The 16,003-nt window shown below is 35.0% G+C and overlaps 2 protein-coding genes across 4 annotated transcripts; one reads left to right on the forward strand and one right to left on the reverse strand.

Annotated features, from left to right (window-relative positions):
* Positions 1-1,000: 1,000 nt before the first annotated feature.
* Positions 1,001-12,149, reverse strand: LOC106154004 (lissencephaly-1 homolog A). Its single transcript, XM_013528203.2, has 13 exons — positions 12,004-12,149; positions 10,792-10,992; positions 7,449-7,527; positions 7,010-7,084; positions 6,299-6,505; positions 5,995-6,091; positions 5,618-5,689; positions 5,093-5,195; positions 4,692-4,788; positions 4,132-4,263; positions 3,832-3,933; positions 3,333-3,489; positions 1,001-3,151 (listed from the first exon to the last, which is right to left on the reverse strand). Exons 2-13 carry the CDS (start codon positions 10,827-10,829, stop codon positions 3,078-3,080), a joined length of 1,233 nt encoding a protein of 410 aa, XP_013383657.2. The 5' UTR covers positions 10,830-10,992; positions 12,004-12,149; the 3' UTR covers positions 1,001-3,077.
* A 5-nt stretch (positions 12,150-12,154) lies between these two features.
* Positions 12,155-15,952, forward strand: LOC106154003 (RNA N(6)-adenosine-methyltransferase mettl16). 3 transcript variants are annotated; one of them, XM_013528201.3, is made up of 8 exons: positions 12,155-12,281; positions 12,780-13,118; positions 13,308-13,451; positions 13,818-14,076; positions 14,294-14,363; positions 14,570-14,659; positions 14,836-14,973; positions 15,168-15,952. In XM_013528201.3, exons 2-8 carry the CDS (start codon positions 12,803-12,805, stop codon positions 15,861-15,863), a joined length of 1,713 nt encoding a protein of 570 aa, XP_013383655.2. In that variant the 5' UTR covers positions 12,155-12,281; positions 12,780-12,802; the 3' UTR covers positions 15,864-15,952. The 3 variants fall into 3 exon arrangements, with proteins under 3 accessions (XP_013383655.2, XP_013383654.2, XP_013383656.2); XM_013528200.3 differs by having other exon boundaries at positions 12,165-12,330; XM_013528202.3 differs by having other exon boundaries at positions 12,178-12,408.
* Positions 15,953-16,003: the final 51 nt, after the last annotated feature.

Raw genomic sequence — 16,003 nt, forward strand, 5'->3', positions numbered from 1 at the left:
ACCCCATTTCCGTAGATTTTTAGTTCGATCTATCCCTGTGGGGAGTCTCACTAGATTACTGTCAGCTTGGCCGGCTTAAGCGTCTGTCCCACCTACTAAAGCTGTAAGGGGATAATTAACTATGGTGCCCGCTTGGCTGACTGCAATTTAGCGTGAACCCCCAGGGAGTTAGGTCGATCTAAAACTTAATCTTTAGATCGATCTAAATCTCTGGGAAAGCACCCTTACACTAAAGACTTTTGACTGAACTTCCTTTTTGCAGTAAGATTATTCATCACAAGTGACACTTTGAGGATATAATATCCAAAACAATTGTTTGAGTTTCATCAATAAGTTCCATCCACATTTTAGTATAGTTTTCTAATACAGTTTGGTATTATTTGAGAAAATGTGAAACAATCCAAAACGGTACTTTACAAATAAACTCTAAGTGAACTAATGAAAAGTTAGTTTCAATCACCTCCCTTTCAATATTCCAATACGGTATTGTTTTTCCCCCCTTGCCTTTTTGCTATTAAATTCCAAAATTTCCCATACCCCATGGTTTCTAAGAGCCAATGATGTGTTTTCATTAGTCTGGTACTGTGGCCTGCCACATGAAGATTCTATTATACTTCAAATAAAGGACCAATAGCCTATTTCACATGGTAATAATTTGCTACATTGGGCAGGCAAAATATTGCAGTTACTTAAGCAATCAATACACAAGACTTCATCTAAATGTGAGTCAAATTCTTGATAGTTTTTGGCAAAGTGGTCAAAGAAGCTGGCATCTCATTGTATACACAATACATTAATTTCTGTTACGATATGTTATATATCCATCATTAAACTACCATTAAAGGCTACTAGGAAAATCTGTAGAACTTTTTTCTAGACTTTAATAAATGCTGTCAGTAGCATAGTACTGACACAAAATGAACAGTCACAAAAGGTTTCATGAAAATTGTGTAACATAAAAAAATCACTCATGAAATTATTTGTTCCAAACAAATTGGTATTGAACTTTCTTAAACATTTATTTCAATTTTTTTTGTAAAACCCAAACTTGTCTTTTATGTTAAATGGCCACAAATTATTCTCTTTTCTCTATTTGTATACATTTTGGTGGTTTTCCTTAATCTAATGACAGGGTATTTCTGTAAACTTCCAACCTTTCCCATATTCTTACTGAAATCTAATTTTCTATACATGATAACTATTGGTAGAACATGCCTCATTTTCTAGTGGCATATATAAACATAGCAAATGAACTAACATAGCAACTGACAATGGTATAGGCCTTCTTGACACAATATAAAGAGCAGCACAATGCTAATATGAATTCAAAAGAATATACAATTTTGTTATGTACAAACTTACACTGCAGCAAGGCAGAGAAAGTTCCCAAATTGAAATGAAATTTCTCAGCGATCTGCAACTGAATCTTTTTTTTCCAATGGGAACATAAATAACAAAACATACAAAACTAAAATGTACTACATATCTAAGCTTCTAGCATGATCACATTCTCTCATTCAGTTATGTGCTCCAATTTTTTGCACTTGGTGAGCATCATTTTATCTATTTTATACAAATATTTCTGTTCAATTAAACAGGATTTAGCTATAGAAATTAAGCTAAGCACAGTTCACATTTCTGCCTCCCATGTTCATACTTGTATGTGTATGCATGTGATGATTTTTCTTCAAACAACCATATGACACAAAAATGCTACATTTGGGTTTGGTTTAAAATTTCACACCATCTCTCAAAATTGCATGTCTGATGAATAAGAGTTACTTTGTGTATGAAAGAAACTGCCAATAAGTACTAAAGCGTTATCTGTAGCACCACAAGGCAAAATTCTGCTTAGAAGTGCTCCATTAATTTTGAAATGCTTGTATTAGATGTATTGGCAGCTTCACATTGCTTGCGACTAATTAAGAAATGCTTTACTGTAACATTAATGATGAACCATTTGAGTTTACATGTCCTTGGCACACCTAATACAACAAAGGTACACATCACCATGCAACAGGTTCTACTGTTCACTAATTACTGTTGAAGTCATGCATGTATACCACAGGTAACACTGTGTGACAACACAATGTGTTCAGCTATTCACAGCTATCGCAATCACAATCCACACACACATACACCATTAGTTGATATTATGAGCATGCTACAGTAAGGAACACAGAATCACAGTGACCTATAAAAGGTAACAGTAACAGAAATCTTTCAGAGTATCCTTGGCTCAAATTTTTGTAATTTTTGTTTAAGATTATGTTAAGTAAATGTGTCACTCCAAAGAACCAAGTTACATACTCGAATATTCAAAACATGACTGCAAGACAAACAGGTAGCTAGAGTTCTGAACTTGTTATTTTCAATCCAAAAGAAATACCCCCACTGTGGCAAAAAAGAAAAAGTTCATTCATCAAGCAGTTTCATGAAGAACATGTCAGCCACCTTGGTTTTAAGAGCAGTCATGTTGACCTACTATAGTTCCGTTTTAGCAGTACGGGGCTGCAGTTGGCACAGCCAAGGACACATCTACACAATCCAAGCAGCATGTTACATACTGTACATTTATACTATAATATACACAGTGAGTCAATAATTTATACATCAAATGTAGTAAAGTGATGACAATATATATTGCAGTAACTTGGTTCATAACACCATGGCACACTCAGGGGGGCTCATAAACACATAGTGCAACACCTTAAAGGAAACTCCGAACCCCTTTCTAAAGCACATCCTTTTCCAGTGAGCCCTCCTGATGCTACCTTACTCAATTCAGTGGGTGAATTTCCAATAAGATGCACTGTCAGACTCATACTCATACACACAGAGCTGGTTTGATAACAACATAATAAAGAGAAACCCTGGATCTGAGGTTACAGCAACAAATCTGTTTGGCGGTGGGGACTAACCAGTCCTGACACATAAAGCAAACTTGTTTAAATAGAACATGCTCACTGGGCCATAGGGTGAGCAACCATCTTGTTTCCCCCCTCTTATCCCTCTCTTTCTCTCATGTCACATCTCCCTGTATCCACTCTCCCTCATAAGCTATCCATGGTGAACTATTAACGGCATTCCCAGACTTTGATATACTGATCTACACTCCCTGATATAACATAGGGAGCATTCCGATGGAAATCTGGAATAACAAGGAGTGTTCATGATAACATTTTCAGGGTTATAGTATGCTGGTTTGAGCTTTTGAAATCTTTACCAATGTTCTTATAATATTTGAAATGAACTAGTTATAATATCTACATGTGACCCTGGAATTAAATTCATCGGGTAAGTGCAAACAGGGCAGTTCTTTTGTCACTCACCTAAAGAGGTCACAAAATGTGAATGAGCATCCAGAGTTTTCTGGTTCCGTTTGTTTTTGATATCCCACACTCTGAGAGTTTTGTCATCAGAGGCACTGAGCAGGTACTTTCCTCCTGGATGGAAGACCAAACCTCGCACCCAGTTATCATGGCCAACCTAGAACAGAGGAGTTTCCACTTTTTAGATACTCAGCTGACAAATATGCCATGTAATATGTCTTTACCTTATTCGAAGGCATTCAATTTGTAAATTCATTTTACCAAAGACACGGCAGTGAAATGATATTTTCTTTTTTTGCCAAAAAACATGAATTAAACTTAATGTTCTACAAAATTTAGTTAATCTAATTTTAAGTGATGGGGGAGTGGAGGGGGTGTGAAAAAGGTTGAACAATTTTATTACATGCCATAGAGGTAAGTCAAGTGGTCTCTTCACTACATTTTTGATCTGCAATGTTTAATGATTGAGACAAATTTATAGAGGCAAGTAGTTACTTACAAGGCTGAAGAGGCATATTCCAGCACTGATGTCCCACAACTTAATGGTCTTGTCCCTAGAGCCAGAAACGAGGAAGGGACCAGCACGAGCACCCTTCTTTATCTGAAAAGTAAAGACAATTGTTTAATTTGAGAACTTGCAAATAGTTGCTAACAGTAAATTTGTTTGAAAACTTAATACTTCTGTCCCAACAAGAGTACGCATTGTATTTCTTCTAGCTTCTCTAGGAATTCTGTGACAAATAGATTGAAAGGAAACTATGCGTTTGATGAACTGCAATCACAAGAGTAGCCAACTTACATCATTTCCTGCAGCCTCAGTGACAGCAGGTGTAGAGGACTCTGGAGCCCAAGCAACACATTCCACAACGTGTTCGTGTTCTCGTAGTTCCACTTTGCACTCTCTTGTGGACACAACCCAGATACGAACAGTCTGGAATCAAAATACACGAAGAAACCCATGAATAAATAAATAAACAATAGAATCACATAACAATGAATATATTACTAAGATTCCACTTCAATTCAAACGGAATCAAAATGGGTGTCCAATGAAAGAACACAAGAAGATTAAGGCTACAATATGACAAAGAGGTAATTCTGAACAGTGGACTAACAAATCTGCAGATCAAATATGGCCAACCCACTGAAATGCTTGTTGCATAATCCCCACAGGGAATCTATTCAGTGTTTTATCAGAAATTAGCAACAAGCATTCAAGTGGGTTGGTCATATTTGATCAGTGGATCTGTTAGTCTGCTGTTCTGAGTGTGCTCAATGAAGTTTTTCCTTAGAAAAGTTTAAAACAACTGGTAGCTACTAAGAGACTGTTTTTACTGGAAAAACTATTCAATCACACACCTGATCATTGGAGCAACTGGCCAGTAGGGTTCCATCATGGTTGACTCTCACCATTCTCACCCACTCTCGGTGTCCTGTGAAGGTTTTCACACAATATCTGAAGTATACGGAATATGTATGTTACTGAAAATGTTACAAATAATAAAAAATGCATTCGATCATTTTTTAAAATAGAGTATGCCCCATGTTTTTACTAAAGTGAAGTACATTAATGTGTGCATTTATCTTATTAACCAGGATTCCAATAAATTTCTAAGCATGAATATTTTTAAAGTCACCACGATGCACTGTGTTAAGTAATGGTCATAATGTTAAGTACCTTCAAAAGTAGCCTAACTGAAACCTGTTTCACTCGTTATTATATTAGTACACCCTGTACAATCAATGTTGTGGTCACTCACCCTGTGGCGACTTCCCACATCTTTATAGATTTGTCTCTAGAAGACGACACAATGAAGTCTCCACTAGGAACGAAAGTTACACTAGAAACATTGTGGTCATGGCCTGTAAAGAAACACATTAATTGTGAGTGGTCAGTAACAAATACCTTTCCTGCATATGATGATGGTAAGAGATTCAAGGATAAATAGGTCATTTAGAAATTTATGTGTGCGAAAACACAGTCAACTGATACATGCCAGGTGTTCAAGGCATATGTCCAGAGAGAGAGAGAGAGAGAGAGAGTGGCAGTGTATTAAATGACATACAGGCCAACAGAAAGTACACATTTCACTGAAAAAAAAAAAAAAAAAAAAAAAAAAAAAAAAAAAAAAAAAAAATACAGTGTATATCAACACAATCAAATTACATCTCTAGGTACGTGTCATGTTGTGACTAACATAATATACCTTTCACAATCAATGCCTGCCATTTCTAACAGATGGATAATTTAATTTTGTAATAAAGTTACATCCATTTCATCTTACCGTGCATGGTCTTCACACATTCAAAGCTTGAAAAGTCCCATAGTTTGATGCTCATATCTGCAGAGCAGGACACTGTAAAAGAACAATGCATCAAACTGTAATGTTGCTGTCCCAATACATTCAAAATGGTTTATTCATGCCACATGGTAAAACCTTAGATGGTAGAGTGAATGTGAGTAACTTCTAACTTGAACAAATTCTTACTACTACATCCAATTTTTGTAAACATCTGTAACACATGACTGCCACATCACTAAGTTCACAACAAAAAATATTAAATTTTCATATGGTTTGTCAAATGTAATACAAACTTATCATTCAAGTTATGAAAGTATTCACCATATGGGTGGTTTCAAATCCAACACAAGTTGACCTACCTAGCCATTTACCCGTGTGATCAAATGAAATGTCCTGTACTGAGTCTGTGTGACCTTTTAGGGTTCTCTCATAGTCACCAGTTTCATAGTCCCATACCTTGAATAAAGGCAGATCACATTAACCCTCCAATCAGCAAAAAAAAAATAAATAAATAAATAAAATAAATAAATAAAAATAAATAAATAAATAAATAAATAAATAAATTAAAATTAAAAAAATAAAAAATAAACTTTATCAACTGCAAAACACTTAAATGAGATCCAAAGACATTCTAATGCTCATAAACCCAGTACAGCACCTTACCTTAATACTAGCATCCTCACTGGATGATACCATGACACTGAAGACTGGGTGAAAGATGACTTTGGTAACTGGACTACGGTGTCCAGTGAGAGCATACTTCTCTGGTGGCCTTGGAATCCATTCTGTTGGACTGCGTTTATCACGTGGTGGGCCCCCAGCATTGAACTCTCTCTCTGCCTCTGAAAGCTTGGCCTCTAGGTCCATGACCTGACATAAAGATATTTTATTCATTATCTTAACAAAAATTTTAATATGAAAAGGGGCTGCACAAAAAAATTACTTCTAGTGAAGCTTCATCAGATTGAAATGTAGGATTTGGGCAAAAAATATTGTTTCCACAGATAGAAGGGTTAGGACATAGTATATATGTAAATGTACAACTAACATAACATGGAAAGAAACATAATAAGTACTTTTACCAAAACCCAAACAACAACTGACAATGCAGGTCAATGATGTAAACTTCCCCTGCCGGTGCACTTTTACTACACATGTATTCCAACTCATTGTGTTGGGCAACATAATGCCTTTGTCAACTGACAAAGGTTAGAGTAAACAACAAAATTGTTGACATTGAAAGCAAAGTACACAGGGTCCCCCGAAGTGTCTGGTTTCAACACCCGTGTACATTAGACTCCCTGTTGTGTAAACAGTGTTGCAAAAATGCTGCTGAGGGTGCCCCTTGACTGCTGCTGGATATAGGAGTCCTACCTTCTTCTGTAACCTTATAACTGACGTCCATTTCTTTTCTAATAATCCCATGTACTTTTTATCAAGCTCTCCATTCTGCAAAAGAATATATAAAAAAACATGATCTAAACAGTCTTAATGCATTTGCATTTGTGTGAGCTCACATGAGAATTGTGAAACACTTACATGAGGTTAAAGATGTTACACAGGTTAAAATGTTACTATTTAATGAATGTTGATATATCATTATCACTCATACTCATCAAAGTTTTTCATCTTGGAAGGATAAGTGTCTACAACACAGCCCATCTTTTTACCCAAATAACATTTTAATCATCATCTATATATTAAGATTGCAAACAATAATATGCACTGACCAAGGCCACTTGATAAGAAAAGTTCTGTAAATGTTTATTAAGACTGAGCTAAGACCAAGGGAAAGTGATATAATGGAGCTCACCATTCCAGTTTCCTTCTGGAACTCATTGAGTGCATTCATGTACCCATTTGAACTCAGGTAGTCTGCTATAGCTTTGTTTCTGAAGCGAAAAAAATTAAGCACTGATTGAAAGCAATATCAAAAGTGTCACTCTGACATTTAAAAAAATAATGTCATTATATTCAGTGTGGTGTATAACATTTGCATTTACATTGTTACAGTTAAAAATAGATTCCCAATAAATGATCTTTACACGATTCCTTGAGGTAACCTTTTGTTTATATTGATCTAATCAATAACTGAAGGGCCTGCTTGCTTCAGTTGGCAGTTTACCTATTCATTCCCTGTTAGTTCAAATAGAAAAGCTGAACACAGGAGAAGATCTCTGGGAATTACAGTACAATATGTCAATATTATATACAGGACCATGTTTGCTTGCCAGCAAAACAAATGGTTGGGGTTTTAAGAAGGCCATAGATCAGACCTTGAGAAGACATTAAAAACAAGAATAAATATGATGGGATCTCTAGAACTAGACAAACTGAAGATGAAATTTCAGGGCATACCCATTTGTTTTTGAAAACATTTTTTGAAAATTATAAGACCAATTATAAATCCAATTTAACATTAAATGAATTTGATTACTAGTATCTAAAGTTCTGAAAATAATAGTTTATCTGACCAAATGTTTTTCTGACCTACATACTGGATAAAAAATGTCAATTTATAGCTATTTGCATGATAAAAACAATATATGCCCATGGCCTGATGTCATTACATTATAATGTTAATATGCATATATTATTATAATACATTATAATATCAATAATACTTGAAATGCAAAAGGAATCTAATACATGTCACCTGACCCAAAATATGCTGTGGTCAGGATAGTGTTCGATTTATCCATACGTTTATTCAGAACCAGGTGTTCATTATTTCCTTTTGCTTAGTTTTGCAACCTCAGGCATTTATCCCTTCACTATACCCTCCACAATGTCACACAGAAGACACTGCATGTAATTTAACCTATTGATCTAGTTGTGGCGCCTGTGTATCCATGATGAAAACGGGCTACAAGTAGCAGACACTGATATTAACATAAATCAATAGTAACTACTTTAGACTGCATGAGAGATGACTGGTGCTGGTATGCTTTTAAACAGTGATCACGCTACCTACCATACATACCACACAGTGGAAGGTCTACACAATGACAAAAAAACATTCATTTATGAGTTTTATATATTAATGCAACATATATTGATAATGATCATAGTATTTGCCTTTAATCTAATTTATGTTTTTACCACAATGATCACCTGACACAAGACGGGATATTATGAGCCATTGTAAATACTCATCTGTCAGACACAGAGCTTGCATATTTGATGAATAACATCAAATTACTTCATCTCTAAGAGAGAGGGGGCAACCATTTATCAGTAATCAATGAATGATGAATCACGAAAATGCTGAAGCAGACATGTATAAATTAACCTCTGTAGACAGTACAATACTGAATTCCATAATGCAATTTTATTCCGAGCAATATCTTTTTCCTGGGGTATTTAGTCAGAAAATGTTGCTAACCGATTACTGGTTGCATTATTAACAACAAAAAAAAAAAGAAGAAGCTGGAACAATGATTCTCTACATGGCAACCAGTGTAACAACAACAGTCGGACTACACAAAAAATGTTATGCAGGGCAATTTAATGAAATGTAATATATGTGATGGTTGAAAACTTGACCCTGTACTTTGTCGCTTACATCAGCCTTTTGGGGTCAGGCGTGAGAGAGAGGGAGAAGTACAGGTACTGTCATGCTGGTTATGAATCATGTGATATCATGTTCTCCAGAACCATTGAGCAACATTCAAACCTTCTTCAAAACTAAAACATGAAAATACCAATGACATAAATAAATAGAATCCCACCCTTCATATTCTCCATCACTGCAACAGTCAAGGCTACAAATGCAGAGGCAAAGATAAGGATGTGAAGACGCTGTCCCATGACTTTCATGTTGCACGTGGTAGGCCAGGGGGTAGCTACAGAGGATAAGAAGATATGGACCTGATATTATGAAATTCACTCTGACATATATCTAGATGACTCATCTTTCAGATAGTAAACTGCACACTGGGTTGAATTCCAAGGCAAGTGAGCAAGATATTTAACACCTCGTACCTTCATAACCAAGAAATGGGCAAAATTAATTTCTAAATATATATGACAACTTTCAAACTACACACAATGTAGTGCTGTTTGCAAAAATAAGTTTTGTCACAAATATCATGGGTCTCTGTAGCTTGAAAGTTCCATATCTCTGACAACACAAATCAACCAGAGCTTTGAAAACCCATGGGTCATTTACTGCAACAGCGTGTGAAGGCCAGTATGAAAGCAGTGCAATATGAGAACCCAAATATTTACACTGGTTGCATAATACTCTGAAATACATTATGTAAAACCTTTCCTTTGCAGAAACATGCCTTTATTTCTATTGAACGGCAAGTTGTGCTTGATCAATCTCTATAAAAGACCTGGTCATATCTTAATTTATGTCACAGCAAATAAAATTGACGTGCCAGAGGTGATTGTAATATATACTTGGTTAGGTTCAAAGAGCAGACCTTGCACAACATAAGACTTCCCATGTGGCAGTCCAGCATTAAAAAAACAATGACAAGCCAATATGTGACAAAAACATACTGCATTATGATACTGAAGATTGCCCCATCAATGATAAAAAACATTAAAACGGAATGGGTTCAATTCTCTCTCCTAATGTATGCTAATGTTAGCTGTAAATATACATCAAAGTATGCTCTTAAACAAAGGAAGCCCATAAAACCCTTTGTTTTACCCATCAAACATATTTAACATAAAATGAAGCGATCCCCTATTTTAATCATATTTGACATTTACTGTAGTAGGGCATGAATGACTTTCATTAAAAGCCCTTTCTTACAAAATACCATACCGCCTCAATACTGAATGGATTCACAACACCAAACAAGTTAATTATGCATATTACATGTGCTGCTTAAAAAATTCCCTAAAAAACAAATGGATTCTACATACATCATTTTATAATTTTTCTTTCATTGGTCAACAGTATTCTAAGAAATCATAACTACATTGTGTTTGACTGACAATCATCACGTCATATGTTACTGATATATCATCAATATCTTTTAAAGAACCATAAAGGGAAAAGACAAAATTAAGAATGCAACTTGGCAATGTATCATGTTGGTTAGTGCTTTTAAAGACACCTAGGTATTTAACAACCGTGATGTACTGACCTTTCCTAGCATTTAGAATTTATCTTTAAAAGATCCAAAAATAATACTTACAGCTCTTCCTTTTGTCTATGTGACAGTACCATCTTCATGAGTAATAATTGGTGGGCTGATCCAAGAAATCCTGCTACTTTTATATCTTGTAGAAAGCTTGTCTAGTGCAAACAAGCAGTTCACTGGGTTGTGTAGAGTGGCTTCCAAGTAACGCCACCCTTTACAACCACATCATCCAGGGGCACAAAACCCAAAGGGATTCTGTAAAGGTAAAAAAAATGAAATGTTTAAAACCCTTTACAGATCTTTCAGCATTCACCAATCACTTGTGATATTACACATATTTAACCTCATGGCCTTTTTCTTTCTTATTCCTAGGCTAGGCTAGGCTAAGCAAAATATTACTGTTTTAAAACTTAAATGGTACATAGACAACATCATTCCTATTCTGCTGCTCTTGCCCACAGCTTCATACAGAATCTTGTTTACTTGAATTTATATCATTCCATTATAAATTCAATTTCAAATACCATATGCTTATCTCATCAATATGTTTGAGGATGAAAATGTCTACTTTGGGTGCACTGTAAGCTGTGAAGGCAATATTAGCACATTACAGATTTTCCTTGTAAGTTTAAGCATTATTGTGTCTTATCAAAAAGTATCAAGTTGTAAGTAAACCATTGTTGTGTATATGAAATATACTGCTGTTGTCGTGGCTAATATTCATCATTATGATGAAATGCCAATAGATTTATCAATTTAAGAAGATGCAGCATACATTATCAAGTATAAACTAGGAACATATTAGTCAGGATCCATTCAAACTGAAAGTACCAAGCAACAATGAGCGCCAACAGCGTTTTGTTTGTGCTGACCAGAGTGTGGGGATGTAAAGTTAACATAATGTTAAACATTAAATGGATTTCCACGTAAAATCCCCAAACTTCAAGTTCAATATTGCCGTCTGACAAGTCTTGGATCAGTGTAATAATAAAATAGTTTGGCCATTTATGTGGTGCCAAGTAACGCACAGCACGCATTTTTAGTCATAACAGGCAATCACCATCTATTTCTGTAACATTGCAAGATAAGTCATTTTCATCCTATTTAATTTATCATAACATTGCATGCCTAATTTGAAATTCAGACAAGATCGAGGTCGCCATTTTTTATTCAAGGCGTATTCAAATAGGACCTTTTTAAAGATCCGTTTTAGAGTATTTTTCACGAACAGATGACAATGTCACTCCAATATTGAATTGTGCTTACCTCCAATGACGAAAATAGCCAATGATATACCTCACGTACAGAGCTAAACACTGTTTTCTCTGAAATTTGCAGGAATTTCCAACACGTTGAGATTTTACCCACAATTCTCAAATCCTACCTGCGCAAGCGCACATAGAGTGTAAAAATTAGAGATTACTCGAGAACTAAGATGGCAGCCTCCATCGTTTGAAGTGCGTTGAGTTTGAAGCGACATTTAGTTACCCAAAGAGGGAGGTTCTAAGCAGAAAGTGACGTTTATGTTTAATTTAACACAAAAAGTATGGGTTTAGTTACGCTGGAAAACTGATAAGCATAAATTTTAAAAAGGTAACAACACACTTGTGTAAGAAGTGGTAATTTGCAGATATTCTGTACTACCCCGACTCAGATTGCTAGTTGCTAGAGGTGAATAAAGTCGGTAGTTTTCTTTTAATTCAAACCAGTACTTTTCATCTCAGAATGTAAAATCCCAGCCTCAAGTCTGCATTAAAAGCAAGATTGCCAGTAGGACAAATGCGAAGTTGTAATCCTTTTGGAAATATCAGATTTAGATAATTTTTAAATTTTATTTAAAATTAATGTAAAAAGTATAAAAGTTCTACTTTCGATTTTATGATTTTGATTTGACTGCAACATAGTTACTAGTAGGTATTTATTTATTATTATCATTTTTATTCAAATAAATGTGTTCATTGAAATAACCTTCTCCGGATTATTTCAGTGAAATCTTAACTTATACAGCAAAGTTTAAAAGAAGCTAATTTTTTCTATTCCAGTATTTCTATATAAGAAAAGAGTAATGGCTTTGAATAAGTTTATGCACCCTAGAAACATTTATAAGAAGAAGAGACCAAACTTCAAAGAACTGGCCATTAAGTACCCAGACTTCCGAAGTGTTGTCACACAAGATCTTACAGGGAAAGTGATATTAGACTTCAAAAGCCCAGAGGCACTGAGAGCACTGACTTGCACACTGCTGAAAGACGATTTTGGTCTTGATGTTGAACTACCTCTTGACAGACTGATCCCAACTGTTCCATTGAGACTGAATTATATCTTGTGGATTCAGGATATTGTTGGGAAAAGAGAAGAAAATGTTATTGGATTAGATATAGGTTTGTTATGTTTGTTTTGTTATGTTTTGTAAATGAGGTCGATGCTTTTTTTAAGTTTACAAAAAGTATTTTAGTTTTAAAAAAAGATTTTTTTTTTACTTTTCCCAAAATAATATTACAGAAATAATTGGCACTAAATGAATATATTTTTAAAAACATTATAAAACTGCTATATTTTTGTTATTTAAGGTGCTGGGGCCTCCTGTATATATCCACTGCTTGGTTGTAAATTATGTCCTACCTGGAAATTCATTTGTTCTGAAATAGAAGAAGAAAATATATATTTTGCAAAGAAAAATATAAATGCTAATGGTATGGAAGGCAGGATTGAGTGTAAGTATACAAGTAACATATGTCAGGGCATTTTTCCCCCCAAGTTATTATTTTTTTAAATTGTCCTATGTGAACAAAGCAAGATATCTCTGTCCAGACAATCACTGTGTATGTAGACAAAGTTAATATTGATGGTCTTTTGTCAGCAGTCTTAAGTTTTTCAAAATTTGTCTTAATTTACTAATTTCAATTTGATTTTTTAATAAAGATAATTTTCTAAAACTATTTTTAAGTGTCATTATTGCAGGCTATAAAATGCAATATTTTTGTTTCAAAACTATGACCTGAACTTAAAATATTATCAAGTTTTCATCATCTGTCAATCATTTTTTTACTGTAATTTTCTCAAAATTAAACTTCTTTTAGTGGTTCAAACCAGTTCTACAGATGGGTTATTTGAGTTGTTGAATAACAGAAAAGAGAACCTCGATTTCTGCATGTGCAATCCACCATTCTATGCCGACTCCCTGGAGGCTCAGGGTATCAGCAACTGTAGAAACCTGGACAGACCAGAACCCAAGTCCATTAACACTGGCAATGAGCAGGAGTGTATTGTGAAGGGCGGAGAGTTTGAATACATCAAAAAGATGATAGGTGATAGTCTAAAGCTTAATAACAAAGTCAGGTTAGTATTGAATTGATGGAGATATTTGAAAAATTGGAAATAATGATTTTGAACAAGCCCACTTTTTGCATTGTGTCATTATTAATTATTGGTCATGTAATTTCCATATGTAAACAGTGGGATTTAAAATGTTTATTCATCCCTAGTTTGAAAATGTACTTAAATTATGCTTGAGATGACTGTACAATCTTGATGTCAATTTGGTTTTATCTTACAGGGTGTATACAACCATGGTGGGGAGAAAATCTGATCTAGGACGCCTTAGAGCTGAGTTAAAGAAAAACAATGTAAGCTTAGTAAAATGCATCCTGTCACCATAGTACTTGGTCACAGTGAATTACTTACGGAGGGTTACACTTTGTTTTTCTTATCATATTTAAGGTAAACTGAGATACAGTCATTTAAATTTGAGGATTGACTGGCTAATAAAATATACTAATAGTAAAATTGCCTTTGTAGTGTGATTTATAAAGATGTTCCTATCACCTTGCAGATCTCCAACATTGGTGAAACTGAGTTTTGCCAAGGAAGAACAATGAGGTGGGGGTTGGCCTGGACATTTGATGATACTGTGGTGTTTCCTGTAAGTTTAATATTGGGTTTATCCAAAATGATTAAATCCTTTTGTAACCAAAAGATTGATGTTATTCTTCCTATCAGTGTCACTTTTATTTATAGTTAATGACTTTTGGTGTAGAGTTGACATTTGTTGTGGATCCTGCATTTTTATATTGGATATCTTGGTTTTATCATCATCAGAAATCAGAATTCCAAGTTAAGAAGAAGAGTACTGGTGATAAGCCTCCTTTGACTCATATCATTCCTACGGGTGTCTGCAAGGAATACAATGTGCCCATGGCATGGGTCAAACTCAAGAGGATGTTGGATGAATTACAGGTAATGGGAAACCTGACAAAGTTCTACATACCTAGTTTAACTTACCTGTAGATATCAATGTATAGATATTGTGATGTCATTGGTGGCAAGGTTGAATAATAGCGGCCTCTATCTCTTGTTTTCTCTCTGAGTGAGTTTGCTTCCATATTTCCCTTGCAAATTTCTAAAGTCTTTCAAACTTATTATTCATTTAGGTCCACCACAAAGGTGTGAAGGCCACTACCACAGAAATCACTTTAAATTTGACAGCCAAGGAAAACACCTGGTCCCATCAGAGAAAGAAAAAAAGACAGCAGATGAGAGCAAAACTGTTTGAGGAAAAAAGAAAGCATTATGAAAGTCCATCTAAGGACAGGCAAGTAGATGATCTTAGGGTTGTAGAGCATAATCAAAGTGAGGGTATGGAAGAACTTATGGAGGACAATCAAGAAGCTTTAGTTCGAAAAAGGAAATTAGAATTTGAAGATGAATACAGGAATGAGAAAGCAAGGAGAATGGATGATAATGATGTAGTGTCAAGTGGAAAAAGCCACATAAAGAGTCCTGAAAGTCTTGAGCCAGCTTCAGCTGAACATGATACACAGCTCACAAATGCTCAACCTAGTAGTAGTAATAATCCTGACATGGGTATTTCCAGTGCTGTGAAAACTGAAAATAGATCGAATGAACTTGTGGGAAAAAGTGCTGAAACTGAAAGTACTGGGCCAAAAGAGGCAGTGCCTGAAACAGTTAATACTGCTAAAACAGAAGATAAGGATTTCTTGTTTAAAACCAAACTATCGATAAAACAAGTGCAAGAAGATGTAGTAATGGAATTGGTGTACATTGAAGGTCAGAGCAGAGAGTTAATGCATCAGTTTATGCAGTATTTCAAAAACAGATTGAAATGACATGACAGTTACAGAATGTAATAACCATCACAAGACTGGCTTTGATGTACCAAATACATAGGAAATATATATTTTTGATTCATGACGAATTTAGTATAAATGGACTTATCATTTGCAATGCAATTCTTCTACCATTCGTA

Source organism: Lingula anatina, chromosome 1 (genome assembly GCF_051362555.1).
Source record: "Lingula anatina isolate TDL-2025a chromosome 1, LinAna3.0, whole genome shotgun sequence".
Classification (NCBI taxonomy): Eukaryota; Metazoa; Brachiopoda; class Lingulata; order Lingulida; family Lingulidae; genus Lingula; species Lingula anatina.

Coding starts and splice junctions, on each gene's coding strand:
- LOC106154003 (XM_013528201.3), top strand. CDS start 12,803: ATGGCTTTGAATAAGTTTATGCACCCTAGAAACATTTATAAGAAGAAG. Junction 13,452..13,817: donor TATGGAAGGCAGGATTGAGT/GTAAGTATACAA, acceptor AACTTCTTTTAG/TGGTTCAAACCAGTTCTACA. Junction 14,077..14,293: donor AAGCTTAATAACAAAGTCAG/GTTAGTATTGAA, acceptor TTTATCTTACAG/GGTGTATACAACCATGGTGG.
- LOC106154004 (XM_013528203.2), bottom strand. CDS start 10,829: ATGAAGATGGTACTGTCACATAGACAAAAGGAAGAGCT. Junction 7,528..10,791: donor CATAGACAAAAGGAAGAGCT/GTAAGTATTATT, acceptor TTTTCGCTTCAG/AAACAAAGCTATAGCAGACT. Junction 4,264..4,691: donor CCAGTTGCTCCAATGATCAG/GTGTGTGATTGA, acceptor TTTTGATTCCAG/ACTGTTCGTATCTGGGTTGT.